The sequence below is a fragment of the Jatropha curcas genome, chromosome 1 (genome assembly GCF_041381405.1).
Source record: "Jatropha curcas cultivar XTBG-Jc1 chromosome 1, XTBG_Jcur_1.0, whole genome shotgun sequence".
NCBI classification, from domain to species: domain Eukaryota; kingdom Viridiplantae; phylum Streptophyta; class Magnoliopsida; order Malpighiales; family Euphorbiaceae; genus Jatropha; species Jatropha curcas.
In genome coordinates this window covers 2,558,644-2,574,742 of record NC_143151.1, presented here as the reverse complement: position 1 = coordinate 2,574,742, position 16,099 = coordinate 2,558,644, and the positions used below count along the sequence as shown (strand labels likewise).

General features: G+C 33.5%; 1 protein-coding gene across 4 annotated transcripts; it reads right to left on the bottom strand.

The window, feature by feature from the left end:
* Positions 1-458: 458 nt before the first annotated feature.
* Positions 459-5,305, bottom strand: IQD13 (IQ-domain 13). 4 transcript variants are annotated; one of them, XM_012209645.4, is made up of 6 exons: positions 4,826-5,305; positions 3,511-3,643; positions 2,646-3,074; positions 2,135-2,368; positions 1,797-1,925; positions 459-1,375 (listed from the first exon to the last, which is right to left on the bottom strand). In XM_012209645.4, exons 2-6 carry the CDS (start codon positions 3,583-3,585, stop codon positions 638-640), a joined length of 1,605 nt encoding a protein of 534 aa, XP_012065035.1. In that variant the 5' UTR covers positions 3,586-3,643; positions 4,826-5,305; the 3' UTR covers positions 459-637. The 4 variants fall into 4 exon arrangements, with proteins under 4 accessions (XP_012065035.1, XP_012065034.1, XP_012065039.1 ...); XM_012209644.4 differs by having other exon boundaries at positions 3,511-3,610; XM_012209649.4 differs by having other exon boundaries at positions 3,511-3,606.
* Between the last annotated feature and the right edge of the window lie 10,794 nt (positions 5,306-16,099).

Sequence of the window (16,099 nt, the reverse complement as noted above, 5' to 3'; positions counted from 1 at the left end):
TTTTTATTAAAAATAAAATAAAACAACAATTTTTAACATTTTTAACTAATAAAATCAAAAATATTATAATTTATATTATTAATTGGCTTTTTGATCATTTGATGCAAAGTTAGATTATATTTATATAAATTTAATTTTTGTGTGAATTGGATATTGTCTTCTAGTTCATGCAGCAAAATTGAGAATTATTCCAAGTTCTTATCTAATAACAACTTTCCAACCATTATTGGGATAAATACAATTATTATTGAAAGTTTTATATTGGAATAAATGTAAATTTTCAGTGGCTAGATTACAATTTGTATTTAGATAATTACAATTGCTATTAATATATTTATATTAGAATAAGTGTAATATTGAACATAGTCATATATATGTATATAAATATATATAATAATAATAATAATAATAATAATAATAAATTATTAAGGCAATCAAGGGAAGCAAGTCAATAAGGATTTTAAAGGAAGAAAAAATATATATAAACTCTTACACTCAAACCATCATTTCCTATTAGTTGCTTTTATTATATTACATCAGTATTCTGTAACTCAAAATATCACCATACACTCGAATCAAATGACACCAAAAATATGGGAAAAAAATGTTAAAATATACCCAAGAAAGGAAAAAAAAATCACACAAATCGGTTAAATGGCTTTCTTCCAACAGTGGCAGGCATAGATACTGTTGAATCCACACTCAAATTTCCTACAGACTGAACTGATTCATGTTTATCCAAAACCCTTTGAGAAGGTGAGTCCTTGCCACCAGAGAACAATGACCCTTTGTTCCACTTGAAAGATCCAATGCCTTGTGTTAAAGGAAATGAAAGTCTCCTCTTTTCACTGCTTGGAGTCCCTGGAAACCTCTCCTTTGGATTACTATTAGGTCTTGCTTTCGCTTTTGCTGAAACTGTAGGAACCATATAGTTTGGCACCGAAAAGGGTGGGCAGCTCGTGAGGCTATCGTCGTCCTTCGATGGTAAGTCGAAAGGAGATTCGGCTCCAGTACTAGCTCTTGCTCTTGAATATTTTGACATGCTTGAAGTGTTTGCTTGTGGAGTCCGGTGTACGGGCGTTCGTGCTGGTCTTGTTGACACAAATGCAACTGACTTACTTGATCTCGGTGTTGGAGTATCCATACTATCAAACTGATAACGTTGTTGCTTGTGGTTGCTTGATGATGGTCGAGGACTAGGCTTCAGCTCAGAATGTGGCCTCGGGGGTGTAAGTTGAAAATTCTTTACGGTTTGGCTTTCAGGAAGATTTGTTGCTGGAAGCTGACGCTCTAACCAGTTCCACCACCATGGGAAGCCATTTGATCGGATGTCTGTTAGAGCTGACTGAGCAGATTTTGGAGTTGATTTCCATAACTGTCAGCAAATAGAAAACAAAATTCTAAGTTGTGTTCTATGACTCAAATCATCCAAAATGTGTTAATTGTATTATAGAAATGCTAAGTCGGCCGTGCAAAGAAAAGATTAAAGAATATATAGCTAGGCTGTAACATTGATAGACAGAACATGTAGTGATTCTGCAAAAAAGGAAGTAATATAGCAGGTTAAGCTTGTTCATCTAACTCCAAGGAATGAGGAAGCTTACTATCTTGCAATTATTCTAGCATTTTATCTTTGTAGGTTAAATCTAACATGATGTCCTTTCTATAACTAATAGAAAACCTGAAAGAATATGAGAATGCAATAATCTTTCTACACAGAAAGATATTGTAAACATGTACAAGTTTTAAATTAACAAAAACAAGGTACAATATCATTTGCTATGGTCTATGGATACCTGGTGGGAATATGCATATGCCATGGCTCTTTCCCTTTTGACAACTGCATCCACCTTTCTCTGCAACCTTGCTTCAATTTCCTCTTTTGTTAGCAGGCTGTCATCCCAATCTTCATTACCTGCCTCAGACTACAATGGTGGACCCAAAATCATAATTTTGCAATAACTGGGGTAAGTGACTCAAATTTTTGGAACCTAGACTAAATCAAACTGCAGACCACAATGATTGAAGTGTACAACATGAACAACTAATGAAGCAAATGGACAGATTACAGGCCCAAAAACTTATAGCTAGTTAACGGATAGAAATACGGTCACAAGTCACATGAGGGACTTACTGCCAGGCTCCATTTTCCCAAGGTACTCTCCACTTCTTTATCATTTCTGTATTGAGCTTGGCGTCGTGCTTGGTTTTCCAACATCTGGATCCTCCGTGACTGAATCTGAGATTGAACCCGGACTAAGAGTTGCATGTATTTCATAGCATTCATCGTCTGCCGCTTCACATTTTGTCCTCTTACAACTCCTTGAAGCCTCACCAGACCCTTGAGAGCTCTAAAGCTCCGTCTTGCCTGTGTTGAGAGATCCATATAATGTCATTTTGGTAGTAGTCCACTAATATTGCACTATAACACAAGTTAACTGCTGATGCAAATGAAGCAGCACGAATTTAAATTGCAGGGTTCAATTTAAAATCTCAATGTTAGTAGCTGCACTTACATACGCAATTAATTATTACATCAAACTCTACTGCAAAACATGAAAAAATTGCCATTTCATAGTAGGGAAGGTACCAGTAGTAGAATTAATATGGAAAATAGAAAGAAATTAGGGAAAAAAGAAGTGTACAATATAGCCCCTATAGGCTGCTTGGATCTTGGTAGCTGAAGCATGGTGGTTCCTGAGAGTTGGTTCTGGTCTATGGTATATCTCCTTATGGCGATGGACATTCCTAGGAGAAGCTGCCCTCGGGGAAGCAACCCTTGGAGATGCAGCTCTTGGGGAAGAAACTCTAGGAGAAGCAGCTCTTGGGGAGATAACTCTTTGAGAAGGAACCCTAGGAGAAGCAACTCTGTGAGGCACAAAGGGTGGTGTTTTAGGTTGCTCAGGAGGTGTAGGAGGCCTAAAAATTAATTTATGCTCCCTCTCAGCTTCATCCAAAATTTTCTCAATGCTACTTGGTTCTCTAAACAATGGAATGAATGAATTGGTATCTCCATGCCTTAGTTTTGCTAGCCCCTTCTTCTTCTTTTCTTTTGTGCTTTTCTTATCTGATTCCTGCAATGTGGTTTGTGACAGTAGACAAACCAAGCCATCATTCAGCTGTTAACAATTTGAATTGCACTCATAAAAGCAACAAAATGCTATCATTCTAGGTAAAAATTGATATTCAAAGGACACAAATTATCTAAAATGTTAAATATAAAGGGCTATGAAATTCTTTTTTCCCCTTATCGGCATAGTATGAAAGCCAAGCGGCTAAACATATGTTCCGCTTCATTAATTGGAAATAATACACATTTTCAAAAACAACATTATAATTCATATATATAAATCATTTTTCACAATCTTTTCAAAGGCATGCATACAAAACACAAAGCATTTCTAGGACAACAGAAATACGCCTCAAAGATGGAAAGGTTCTAAATTACAGTTACATCAACTTCAAAAATAACACAATTTTTTCTCTGTTTCTTAAAATTAATCCACTTACATTAGCTAGCTTGTCTTTGGAGTGGGTTAAAAAGACCCTCTTGATTGCAGAAAACCAACTCCCTTTCTTTCCCATGTTCCAAGCATTACTGTCTGTCTACCTGGATGGGAAGATTAACTGAGTAATCAACTCTCTGCAGGTCCAAAAATATAAACCTTTTCTTATCTGTGTATGCATGGGCTCATAAATGTACATATGTAAAAAATATCCACCACAGTTAAATTTTGACAACCAGACTGATATATTTAAATGTCGACTTGACATATGACAAAATATATTAAAACCATGAAAGAAAAATTACAGGTGGAACCATTCAGATGTGACAATTCATAGTTTATCATGTCAATTGCTACATCTAAACACCATTAACAAGACTCACTTGGTTAAAAAAAGTACCAGATCAACACATGATGGGTAATTCTTATCTTCCCAAATCACTGCAAGTGATCTGCAAAGTGTAATGGATGGGGTATTTATAAACAAGCACCAAGAATTTGAAGGAAGAAAGTTTGGCAACTAAGTTCCCAGTAGAAATTTGTTAAGGAACACGTGTATACATAGAGGATAAGGTAAGATAAGAAGTGAACAGAGGAATATTCAAATTGAATTAAGATATCTGAGCCATAGAGGACAGAGATCCTCCATCTTTTCATATCAATCACAAACAAATTGATGGTTTTAAAATTAGTGCATAAAGAAATTATAACCATAGATGCACATAGAAGCAAGAAAGTACTGACAAAGCAAAACTGTGTGTTAACACACTAAAGACAGAAATGTTTCTTGTCTTCTATATAATAAACAAAAAAGTATTGATACCCTTCTCCTTTAAAAGACTTTTCTTGTTCTAAATTAGAGAAAATAAAACAATTAAATTATAATAAACTCTCTAAACACAGAGGAAGAGAGAGAGACGAAGAGATGAGGAGTTGTTGCAGCTGTATTTTCAGGTGCTAAATCTTATCCAAGAGAGAAAATTATAAATCTCTAAGAAACAAAAATCTGACACTGAACAGACAAAGGGGATCCAAAGACAGAAGGGATCCAAAGACAGAAGGAATTTAATAGGGGAAAAAATAATCTAAAAAACTACAAGATGAGGAGTCACAAAACAGTATCAATCTCTCTAAAAAGAGTAAAAATGCATCTTTTAAGCATTTTCATCTCTCTTTAACATAATTAACATAACAAAACAACAAAAAATATCACATATTCCAGAAACAACATACCGTACTCACACATATCCAGAAAAATCTTTGCTTGAAGAGAAATAAAAAACAAAGAAAACAAGAAAAATTATCTGTTGATAAATTACCTTATTCAAGACCCAATTATGCAAAGAAGCCTAAAAAGACAAGAAAAAATTAAGAAAAAGGAAGGAAAGAGCAGCAGCAGCAGCAGAAACAGCAGCCAGAGAAGACTCTGTGACTCTGTCTTTAGCCTCCTTCTCCTTTCCTATAGAACATACTGTTGTTTTCTTTTGAAATCTTTTTACTCAATAATTCCCATTGGTTTTTCCTTTTGGGTTCTTGAATTAATTTGATTTTGTTTCAAAACAAGAACTCCCTCCTTTCTTTTTCTCTCTGTTTCTTCTTTTCCCTTTCTCTCACTAGAAATACTTTGAATCAGGTTCCTCTTTGCTTGTATGAATTAAACTTTTCTTTCCTTAACACCTTTCACCTTTTATTGGATTTATAATATTTTCTTTATGGGTTGATGATCATGATTATGAAAGAGAGAGGATGGCCCCTTTCTCACTCAATGGGTAGAGGCCAACTTCAACTAACTTTACTTGAATGGGAAGACTATTTGGACAGCAACAATCCACACACTGATTAAAACGGTTAGGTTTTTGGTACTCTGTTATATTCTTTATTATTATTATTATTATTATTATTATTATTATTATTATTATTATCATTCATTTTATTATCATTATTACGTTAGTATGATAGAGATCTTACACTAAACTATCCTATTTTTTTACTATTTTTATAACCAAAAGAATATATGTGGTATAACTTTATTCTTCTCTAAAAAAAATAAAATAGTATTTTTCTTATTTTTAAATCAAGTTTTATTGCTCTTCCAAACATATTTGGAACTGATTTGTATTCTAAGTAAATTTTATTTATATATGATAAATTTAAAATTTAGAGCCTTCATGATTAAAAGGATTTTATCCAATATTATTGATTATTAATATTAATTTAAACTCAAGTGCAAAAGTTCGTATAAAAAATTATAAATCAGTAAATAATTAACCGGTAAAATAATATTATATTTTCAGGTCTAACTTTATTTATAAAATGATCTTATCTAAACAATATTCCGAGCATACGAATAAGTGTATAAAAAATTAGGATTTCGCGTTAAAAGTTTCATTGGTCACTGGTAAATGTCTAAGCGTGTTCCTCACGCTCCAATCATGAGCAGTTTAAGTCTTTCACGCAAACATTCTTCTGTTTCCATGTGTTAGGCACCTGGTTTATTGTAATATTTTCTATTATATTAACGTAATAACATTCAACCGGAACCGGTCTGTGTCCTCACTGATCCCCACTCGTTTTCAGAGATAAAAAAGTGAATCTGATAAAAGTTACCTAAATCGTGACGATAAATTCTATAAGTATTTTTTACTGTTGAATTATCCATTTGAATTTTTTTTCCATTTATTAATAATTAATTAAATTCAAAAATATAAAATATAAAACAAAAAATGGGAAATTAATAAATAAGGTAATTGTTTTTTTGTGATTTCAAAATATTATTTCTTTCAAAATAAATTAACTTCCTTCTATTAGACGCTTGGCTTATTTTGACAGTTGTTAAACAAAGGAAGGTTGGTCAACTTTTTTTTTTTTTTTTTAATCAATGATAAATTAAAGTGACATTATAAGCTAGTTGGGTCAAAGGCAGACCATTTACCATAAACTAAAGAATTCATAAATAACAAAAAAAAATATATATATTTATCGTCTAATTTCAAGTATAGAATTATTTTAATAATTTAGAGAGTAAACCTACTTATTAATTGAGTTAACCCTTCAAATTGTCGAAATAATTATTATTTTTAAGAAATTTTGATTGAAAAATAAATTTTCTTTTAATATCTAATAATTGTTTGCTATAGAACAAGAAGTAATATGTTTTATGTTGCAAGTTTAATTTCATTTTATAATTCATAAAGGGGTATTTGGTAGAGAAAAAACAAAATTGCATGTTTGTTGTTTTGTTAAACGTGTGTAGTTGATCATACATTTGACTTTGTCTTTATAATAAATAATACTTTTGACCTGGCAAATTAACAAACATGTGACCTCCAAAAAAATCTCCACCGGGATTCAAGTTTGGGTCGAATTTTCTTAGGACAAGTCTAAGTCTGCTGACCCCGTTAACTTCTTGCTACTTTTTTTTTTTATTATTATTTTTAATAGTTACGTGAGGTATTTAGATCCGTGTCCATTTTAACAGTTTACAAATCTAACTAATCATCATTCGTCTTTGGAGAAAGAGACTAGCTTGGAGAAGTTTGTATTGCAGAGGATTAAACCGATAACCTAAACCATAGTAATCAACTCTGCAAGTGTTCTTTACCACAGAACTACCTTATTCGGGTTTGCTATTACTTTTAATTTAAGTCTTTGTACTATCCATTTTAACATGTTATTAATATTATTATGATTAAAATATTGCAAATTCATATTCTCAAATCAAAAAATATAATGTGATGTATTAGGCTCATTTTCCCTTGTCGCGCTCGATTCCAACCACCTGACAGTTTTGTCCGCAGGTGAAACTGGAATCCATTCTATAATTTCTTTTAAGCGAACACAATTAATTTCGGAGTTTTTTAAATTCTCCAAGTCATTCACCAAAAAGTGCATTTGATAATTAGTTTCTTTTTTTTATATATATGTTAAATTCATTCATGTATCCCGCATTCTACTATCTTAGTTAGTTTATCATCCTAAAAGCTAGTCAAGAGTTTTGCTCTTCCTGCTCTCTTAGGATTACTTTACCGGGTCAGGATGTCACATACCTTGTGAAAAAAGACCTATCTTTAAAATATAGTATTTTTTTAAAAAAAATATTTTATTTTCTATTATTTATTTGCAATATTGAAAAATATATTAATTAATTTATATAACCTAAAAGTATTTGAAAACTTGTAAAAATTTAGCATTTTATTTGATTATTGAAAAAAAAAAATAATGATTTATAGTAATTGTTTTAATAAGAAATTTGCTAGTGGCTATTGGTGGTAATTGATGATGATAACAATAATGATAAGTGATGATAGATAAATTAGTGAAGTATAATATAATCAAATAAAAATTTATAGAATAATAAATAGAAATTAATTTTATTTTATTTCATAAAAACCTCATTATAGACTTATCATAATCTATTAAAAATTTAAAAATTCACTTATGTGATTGATGTTTTTTTTTTTTTCTTTTTTAAGGAACATAAACATCAAATTACACAATGCTAAAGAATGTGATTAAGTGACCTTAAAAAGTTCTATAAATAAGGAAAAACTCCAAGAAAAAAAAAAAGAAAAACAACGTAAAATAAAACATAACAAGTAATATATGCAATCTTCTAAATCAATTTGTTGTTATTTCTGATAATAACTTGTCATAACTACAAATTTTATTTTATTTTTCCATTTTCTGTTTGGGGTTGGCTATGGGTCACTTCATGTTCCCTTTCTGGCTTAGTTTTCTCCCCATGCAGCCAAAACATTACCTTAATATTCAAATGAAGGAGATAAGAAAAAAAAAAAAGACTTTATTTGGTTTACAGAAAAATTGGTTGTCCAAATTCAATACGACTTATTTATTTTGTTTATAAAAAAATTATATTAAAATTAAATTTCTACAGGTATTATTTATAATTTTCATATAAAGTAGCATAACAACATATTAATTTAACTTGCAGATTGTATTAACGTTAATTTTTTATAACAATTATATTCATATAAAGTAAATTGTGTATATATATATGAAAAAAAAAGGACTACTAGGTGTGTTAGTCACTACTCCTATCGGCTCGGGCCACCGGTCAAGTGTTAACGTTCCGATTTAAGACAATCCATAGGCCTCACGACCCTCAAGCATTGATGGGAGACGCTGTCCCTTTCTTGCAAGATCGCAGCATTCAGCCCACAACAGTAGAGCCCGACCTAAAACAATATATATATATATATTCTAGCTAGCTTGTTTGAGTTATACGTAAGTGAAACAGACTTGACACTTAAATTTAATTGCAGCATTACCTGAATTTAGATTATATTTGTTAAGCTCTCAGAAATTGAGGATTGAGTAAATTGTGAATTTGCCCCTCTTTGTGGTATATATACTGGATCCAAGATAATTTTGTATTAGGATAAGGATTATGAATTATGTATTATCTGTTAGATAGAGTTTATTTAGGAGTCTAGTATTGTTTTTTTAATATATTTTGTTATTGTATATTAACAGTATTCCCCCTTAGTTATTTGATTATTTATGTCCAAAAGATGTTGTCATGTGTTATATTATATGTGTATACTTTATTTTTTATACTGTGATTACTAGCTATTATAGGTTCCTTTTTAGTATGGAGTTCCTTGTCTGTTCTTGTCAGTTCAGCGGTGGTTTTGTTTGGGAGAAACGGGGTGATGGTTCGTCTGCCTAAGGAGAACCTCAAGAGTCACGTTCTTTCAGTTTATTTAATCAAGAACTCTTTTATTTATCCTTTTTGTATGATTTTGAATGTTAGCTTAATTTCAATTTCTAAGCGTTTCTGATAAAGTGTTTTCCACTGGGGCCGAAGTAGTATGTGTATATTGTCAAAGCAAAGTTCTCCTTATCATCCCTAAGTGTGAACCTATTTAAGTTACTTTAACTTGAAATTTTATGGCTAAGAGAAGTGTTTTAACAGAAGGATTGCTTAAGTTCGGGCTGAAGTGGAAGAGTACTTAAGTCCGAGCTGAACAGGAGGACTGCTTAAATCCGAGCCGAACTGGAGAACTGCTTGAGATATTTAGGCAAACTGGGTATGTTCGAGCTATAGACTTAATCAATAGGACCGCTTAGGTCATTTTGGCAAACTAAATATGTCCGATCTATGGACTTAATGAATAAGACCGCTTAGGTCACTTTGGCGAACTAAATATGTTCAATCTATGAAATTAGTGAATAGGACCGCTTAGGTCACTTGGCAAGCTAGGTATGTTCGAGCTATGGACTTAGTGAATAGAACCACTTGGGTCATCTGGGCGAACTAGATATGTCCGAGCTATGGACTTAGTGAACAGGACTGCTTAGGTCATTTAGATGAACTACGTGTGTTTGAACTATGGACTTAGTGAATATGACCACTTAGGTCATCTAGGCGAACTACGTGTGTCCGAACTATGGACTTAGTGAATAGGAATGCTTAGATCATATGGGCAAGCTAGGTATGTTCAAGCCATAGACTTAGTGAATAGAGCCATAGACTTAGTGAATCTGGGCGAACTAGATATGTCCGAGATATGAACTTAGTGGATAGGACCACTTAGGTCATCTAGGCGAATTATGTGTGTTCGAACTATGGACTTAGTGAATAGGACCAGTTAGGTCACCTGGGCGAACTAGATATGTCCGAGCCATGGACTTAGTTAAAGGACCGCTTAGGTCCGAACTAGAGAACTAAAAATATGCCAAAAAGTTTCTAAATGAGATCTTTCAGGAAAAACTTAATGCATCATGTCTTTCTTACCTTTATAAGGCATGATGCATTAAGTGAAAAAACCTGAGGTCCTTTTATTATTTAAATATAAAGTTACTTTACATCTTAGGCAAACGTCTTCTATGCTAGGCGAGCGTCTGCTCACTGAGGAAGGATGTCTTCTATGCTTGGGGTTATATTCTTTAGGCGATCTACAGTGCTAAGCTTTATGGGCTTCGTCTACTTTTGTGTATTTATGGGCTCGTGCCATGATTTTGGCAAAAGTCAAAGGTGGATCTATACACAGACTTTCAAATAACTTATTGTACCTGCAGTTCTTGGCCATAACATTGATAGCTACCTCATCATTCAAATTTTCTACCTGCATCCCATCCTTTGAAACTTAGAGACATACTGCCTGAAATCTCTCCATCTTCCTTTTTCAAGTCAACTAGGTCGGATGATATTTTTCTAGATGGTACACTTGTTATAAACTGAGCCCGAAACGCCATGGCTAGCTGTGAGAATAATTGAGTGGACCATGTTTTAAGTGTCTAGTACCACTCTTGTGCTGTCCCTTTTAGTGTGATCAAAAAAACTTTGCACATGAGGTTCTCCGAGTTAGTTTGGAGATACTGTAACACCCCTTCCCGGTCCACCCGTAAACCCGAATGAACCGAGTCGAGATGCTACAAACTGGTTGACTGTATGGTCTGACATGCTGAAAACATACTGTATATTGAATATAATAACATGCTGGTACTGTTTCCAAAAATAATGTAATTTATATATTTACAAAACATGATACAAGTTTACAAAATGAAATGGGCCCAACTGTGTGCCCTGTACATGCCATAAAAAGAAAAACAAAATGAGTTTCTACCCTGAAGACCGAGTCTTCTACAGATGAACTGCAGCAGTTGTACGCGGACTCTCTATGGACCAGTCTCAAAACCTGCGAGTTAAACAGGTAACTCGCTGAGCAAATAATGCTCAGTAGATATCTCAACAAATAAAGAAACAATTAAACACATACATATATAGAAAGAACCATGGAAACATATATGGCACATATAAGCTCACACATTATGATACTTTCATGATATCTTGATTATCTTTTGTACTGTTTATAATCCTGTATAATTCATGAAATGTTATGTCAAGATATCTGAATGGCTCCATAAGGTTATAGTGAAACCGAAGTGATAAGATAAACTGTATGAAACTGGGTAAAACCGTATGCTATAGGCCCCTAACCGGATTCGCCTATGCCAATATTGTCCGTTTTGGTGCCCCTAACCGGATTCGCACCGCACGGTTTAATCATATCCACTCAACGGCCTGTAGCCGGAGTTCCAAACTGTATGGGGCGCAGATCTGCTATTCTATGTCGCGACATAGCCTTATCTACATGGTTTCTACCTAACCTCAATGGAGCTTACTGCATAACTACAATGTAATACAATAGCACATAGATAGTGTCACAACATCATAACTCATCATGTTGATTTGATTTCACATCATATGAATGCTTGTATGTTGTTTTAATCCATGTTCTTATGTTGTATTTTTGTTGTAAAATGATTGGGTGCATGCATGTTGAGCAAAGAAATGTGATTACATAGCAAATGAAAGGTAAAAGAGTGTCACAGCACAAGTCGCGACCGCGTATGTGAAAGTCGCGAGCGCGACTTGTGCATCCAGAGAGTCAGTGTGTTTCTGGCTGAAGTCACGACCGCGCAGCACAAGTCGCGAGCGCGAGATGAAGTCGCGAGCGCGCTTGTGTGATTCGCGAGCGCGAGATGCGCACACTGAGAGTCAGAGAGCTTCTGGCCAAACTCGCGACCGCGCATGTGAAAGTCGCGAGCGCGAGTTGTGCCATTTGAGAGTCAGAGAGTTTTTGGCCAAAGTCGCGACCGCGCATGTGATCCTCGCGAGCGCGAGTTGTGCAATTGAGAGTCAGAGAGCTACCTGACTCAAGTCGCGAGCGCGCAATAGGAAATCGCGAGCGCGACTTGCTTTCCAGTATGCGCGAGCGCGCGACGTGATTCCAGATTGTGCAGTCTGTGTTCTTTTGGCCATAACTCTCAATATACAACTTCAAATTGAATGATTCAAAAGCCCATGTAAAGCTAACACAGAAAGGAACAAATAACTCTTCTATGACAATTCCTAATTCCATCATTATATGGGTTCAAAATCAAGATGAAGTTGCTGGTGACATTTCCAGCAAACTCTGTTTCCACTTCATACATTCATCCCCTGTTTTCACATCATTTCCAGTACTTCCACCCAACAACAAGCAACATATCATCTCATGAGCAACACTCCACACAATTTTTCATGCAAAGAACATGGGAAATAACAAGAGATATCAAACCTGTCTTGCCACAAAGCTGGGGCTCTGTTTTAACTTCTCTTTTCTGCAACTTTGGAACTTTCTTCTCCTATACACAAGAATTCTCATAACTCATCTCCAATATAACTCAATTAAAGAGTGGATAACATATAGCTTCAAGGAATTCTACTTACTTGGAGGTGACTTAGTGCTTAACGTGCATGAAACTTGCAAGGAAACGAGAGGGAAAGTAAGAAGAGAATATGAAAATGGGAAAGTGAGCTGATAAGAACGGGTAGTCTCTAGAAGAAATGACTTGGCTGTGTAACATATCTACTTGGTACCTCAAGTGTACAAAGACACAACTTAATACCCACACTGTATGTTTGGAGGCAAACAAGTCCTAAACTTTCCATGCAAATAAGTCCACTTATCATCCATTCTACCCCAACCAGGTTTGGTTCAACCCGACTCAACTCAAGAGGATGTTACAGATACATCATGGTTCGGAAGGTCGCCAGGTGACTTCGAGGATCTGTAGATCCGTCATATGGTTGGAAGGTCAGAATTTTAAATTTTGGAGGACTGACAACTGTGAGTCTTGTCGGAGACTGTAATCCCCTGCTTTTCATATCTCTCGACATTCTCTAACCAGCTCTTTGACAACGTTACAAAGATTAACACTATCTAAGACTGGCTGAGTGTGGCTCGATTCTTAATTGCAAGGGGTGGTTACGCTAGGATTCACCTCCAACTTCGCTTTTTGGAATCGTTCAGATATTGGACGACTTTGTGAGTTAGGTGGTGGCAAAGGTATGTTGTGCTCTCGATGGTTAATGGTCTGTCTAGCGGTGTCAGTTCACCAGTAGGAGATGGCATCTCCAGGAGCTGTTTTAGCATAGTGGTGAACTGAGAGTGGGCTTGCGCTAAGGCTACCGCCACTTGAGGATCAGTTGTTGGTGGAGGAATAATATGGTTTGCATAATTGTTTCATCACGGCCATCGCCTTGGCCTTCCATGGTAGGACGATCGCCTGAATCGTTAATCATAGCTTTCAAGAGTGAAAGGATCGGGATTTTTAGAGTGTGAAGTTGTGTTCCACGCTCACCACACCAATTGTTAAGCTCTCAGAAATTGATGATTGAGTAAATCATGAATTCGCCCCTCTTTAGAGTAAATTTGGGGTATATATACTAGATTAAAGATAATCGTATTAAGATAAAGATTATGAATCATGTATTATCTGTTAGTTAGAGTTTATTTAGGAGTCTAATATTATTATTTTAATATATTTTATTATTGTACGTTATCAATATTCCTTGTAGGTAAAAAAAAAATTTGCGAAGTGATGATTTATCATCCTCTATTGGCCATTTCTGGTTTAAGTTTTTTTGCATGTGGAGACCGCCAACACAATCACTAAGTCATGTTTCTCGTAGTCAAATTCAGCTACTAGTCTAATGATTGATTTGGTTTAAATTGAACCACATTAGGGAAAAAAAAAAGCAAATTGAAATTTTTTTATGACAAATTGGACCTAATCAACCAATTTCGATCAATTTTTAGCATGTCAATTGACAAATTTCCATGAAATCGACTCAACCGAACAACAAATTTAGTTCAAATCAAATAAACTGACAAACTAAACCTTGCTTAAATAGTGATCAAACCGAATCAAAATGGATCAATTCAATTTTAGTTTGGTTCAATCGTTAGTTTTGCAAACCCTACCAATAGGTGCTCTTGGCAATAGAGGAGGAAAAACACTGGTCAATTTTAGGTACCCATGTATTGTTAGAACCCCCTTCTGGGATGACTTGATGGCTTAACCATGATTTGTATGGTGTAGTTCACCCTAAACTTTGCATGTAATTCTTAGAGTTTTACACTCCATTTTCACCAAAAAAAATAAAGGCTCTAAACGAGCTAAATCAAATTGAATCTATTAAATTTGAATGCAGTTTAATAAAAATATATTTAACTTTGAACTTGAACTCAATTGATAAACATATTTTAACTTGCTCGTTAAACTAAATAAATTTCAATAATCTTTTATATATTGGCACACACAAATGAAAAAATATATATAAAAAATAAAAAGGACATATGATATATTATGAAGGAGTAAAATGAAATGACAATAATCTATTCTCTTTTGAGTTTGAGTCCTAAATATAAAGCATTTTTAAAAGTTTAATATGATGTGCTTTACCCCTTTGTGGGTATATTTAAAATTTTCATAATATTATTAGATGTTTTTTCATTTAATATTTGATAAAATTTTACATAACAATTATACTTTGTGTTATCAAAAAATAAAAATAAACTATATTTTAAAACTAATAAACTATATTTTAAAACTATCTTAATCTAAGAATAAGATTATATTTAATATTTATTTAAGAAAATAGCAATTATAATTTTTTTTTTTTTTTTAAAAAAAGGTGTAAAAGTGTGCTCATAATGAATAACAAAAAGAGACACCCCAAATGGACAGTATTGCCCTACTCTACATAACAATAGCATAATTTGTTGTTTTTTCCTTTATTAATTTTGGAGCGTGTAAATTACCTTCTAGGAATTGCGGTGGGGCAGTCACCTAATTAATAGGAAGGAAGGGAACGGTACTATAGATTATGGTGTCGCCCTAAATGATAGGGATTGTGGGACCAATGACATTTAGAAGGAATCCAATGTGATATCAGCCATTTGATCAGAATATATCATATGGTCCTGAAAAGTTGTAGCAGGTTTATAGGTATGATTGTGCTCTGCAAACTTTGGTGTTGGATTATGTAATGTACTCATTACTGTACCGTTTTAACACCCTGTCTTTGCACGTGTGAGTTCAAGAGAATAAATTGAGGTATCTGAAAAGTATAAGTGGTTACCTAATAGGAGAAGTAGCCCACCTTGTTTTAGAAAAAATATCCTAAGTAGGTCCATTTTTTTTGGGGTGATTTTTAATTTTCGTCTTTCAAAAATATTATATAGAAATACAATTAATTTGTCAATTTTTAAAAATATTTAATCTAAAAATTAAATATTTATTTTATAATATAAAAAATCATGACTAAAATTTTGAATTTAATAACTCATATTCTTTTAAGATTAAATTTTAAAACAATTAGAGCTTTTGGTGAATTTTTCTTAAATAGATTTTTAAATCAGTATTAACATATGTCGTGTGTGGAAATCTATTAATTCGGCTTAATGACATAAATTTATTTAGAATTGCTCTTAACATCAGTTCGAAACGATAGTTGAAAAATAAAATTAAATTAAGAAAATGTTTAGAATAGAAAACGCCTTAGAAATTGGTTTTTAGAATGAAATGATAATTAATAAAAGGATTGTTGTGATTCGCTTTTAAAATATATAACACAAGCAAAAAGGTGAATATATTAGTTTCCAAAAACCATCAATTATTGAAAATTGAATATGTACGTTTCGAACAAGCGTTGATGCAAGAGTGAAAAAGGAGATTGAAAGAGGCAAGGAGAGCAATTGATAGAGATTGAGAGATAAAAATCAATAGTTAGAACTAGT

What these genes read in the sequence shown, in the direction of transcription:
- IQD13 (XM_012209645.4), bottom strand. Translation starts at nt 3,585, where the DNA reads ATGGGAAAGAAAGGGAGTTGGTTTTCTGCAATCAAGAGGGTCTTTTTA. An exon ending in CCAAAGACAAGCTAGCTAAT is followed by an intron (nt 3,075 to 3,510) that starts GTAAGTGGATTA and finishes ACCACATTGCAG; the next exon opens with GAATCAGATAAGAAAAGCAC. An exon ending in CAGCCTATAGGGGCTATATT is followed by an intron (nt 2,369 to 2,645) that starts GTACACTTCTTT and finishes CTCTCAACACAG; the next exon opens with GCAAGACGGAGCTTTAGAGC.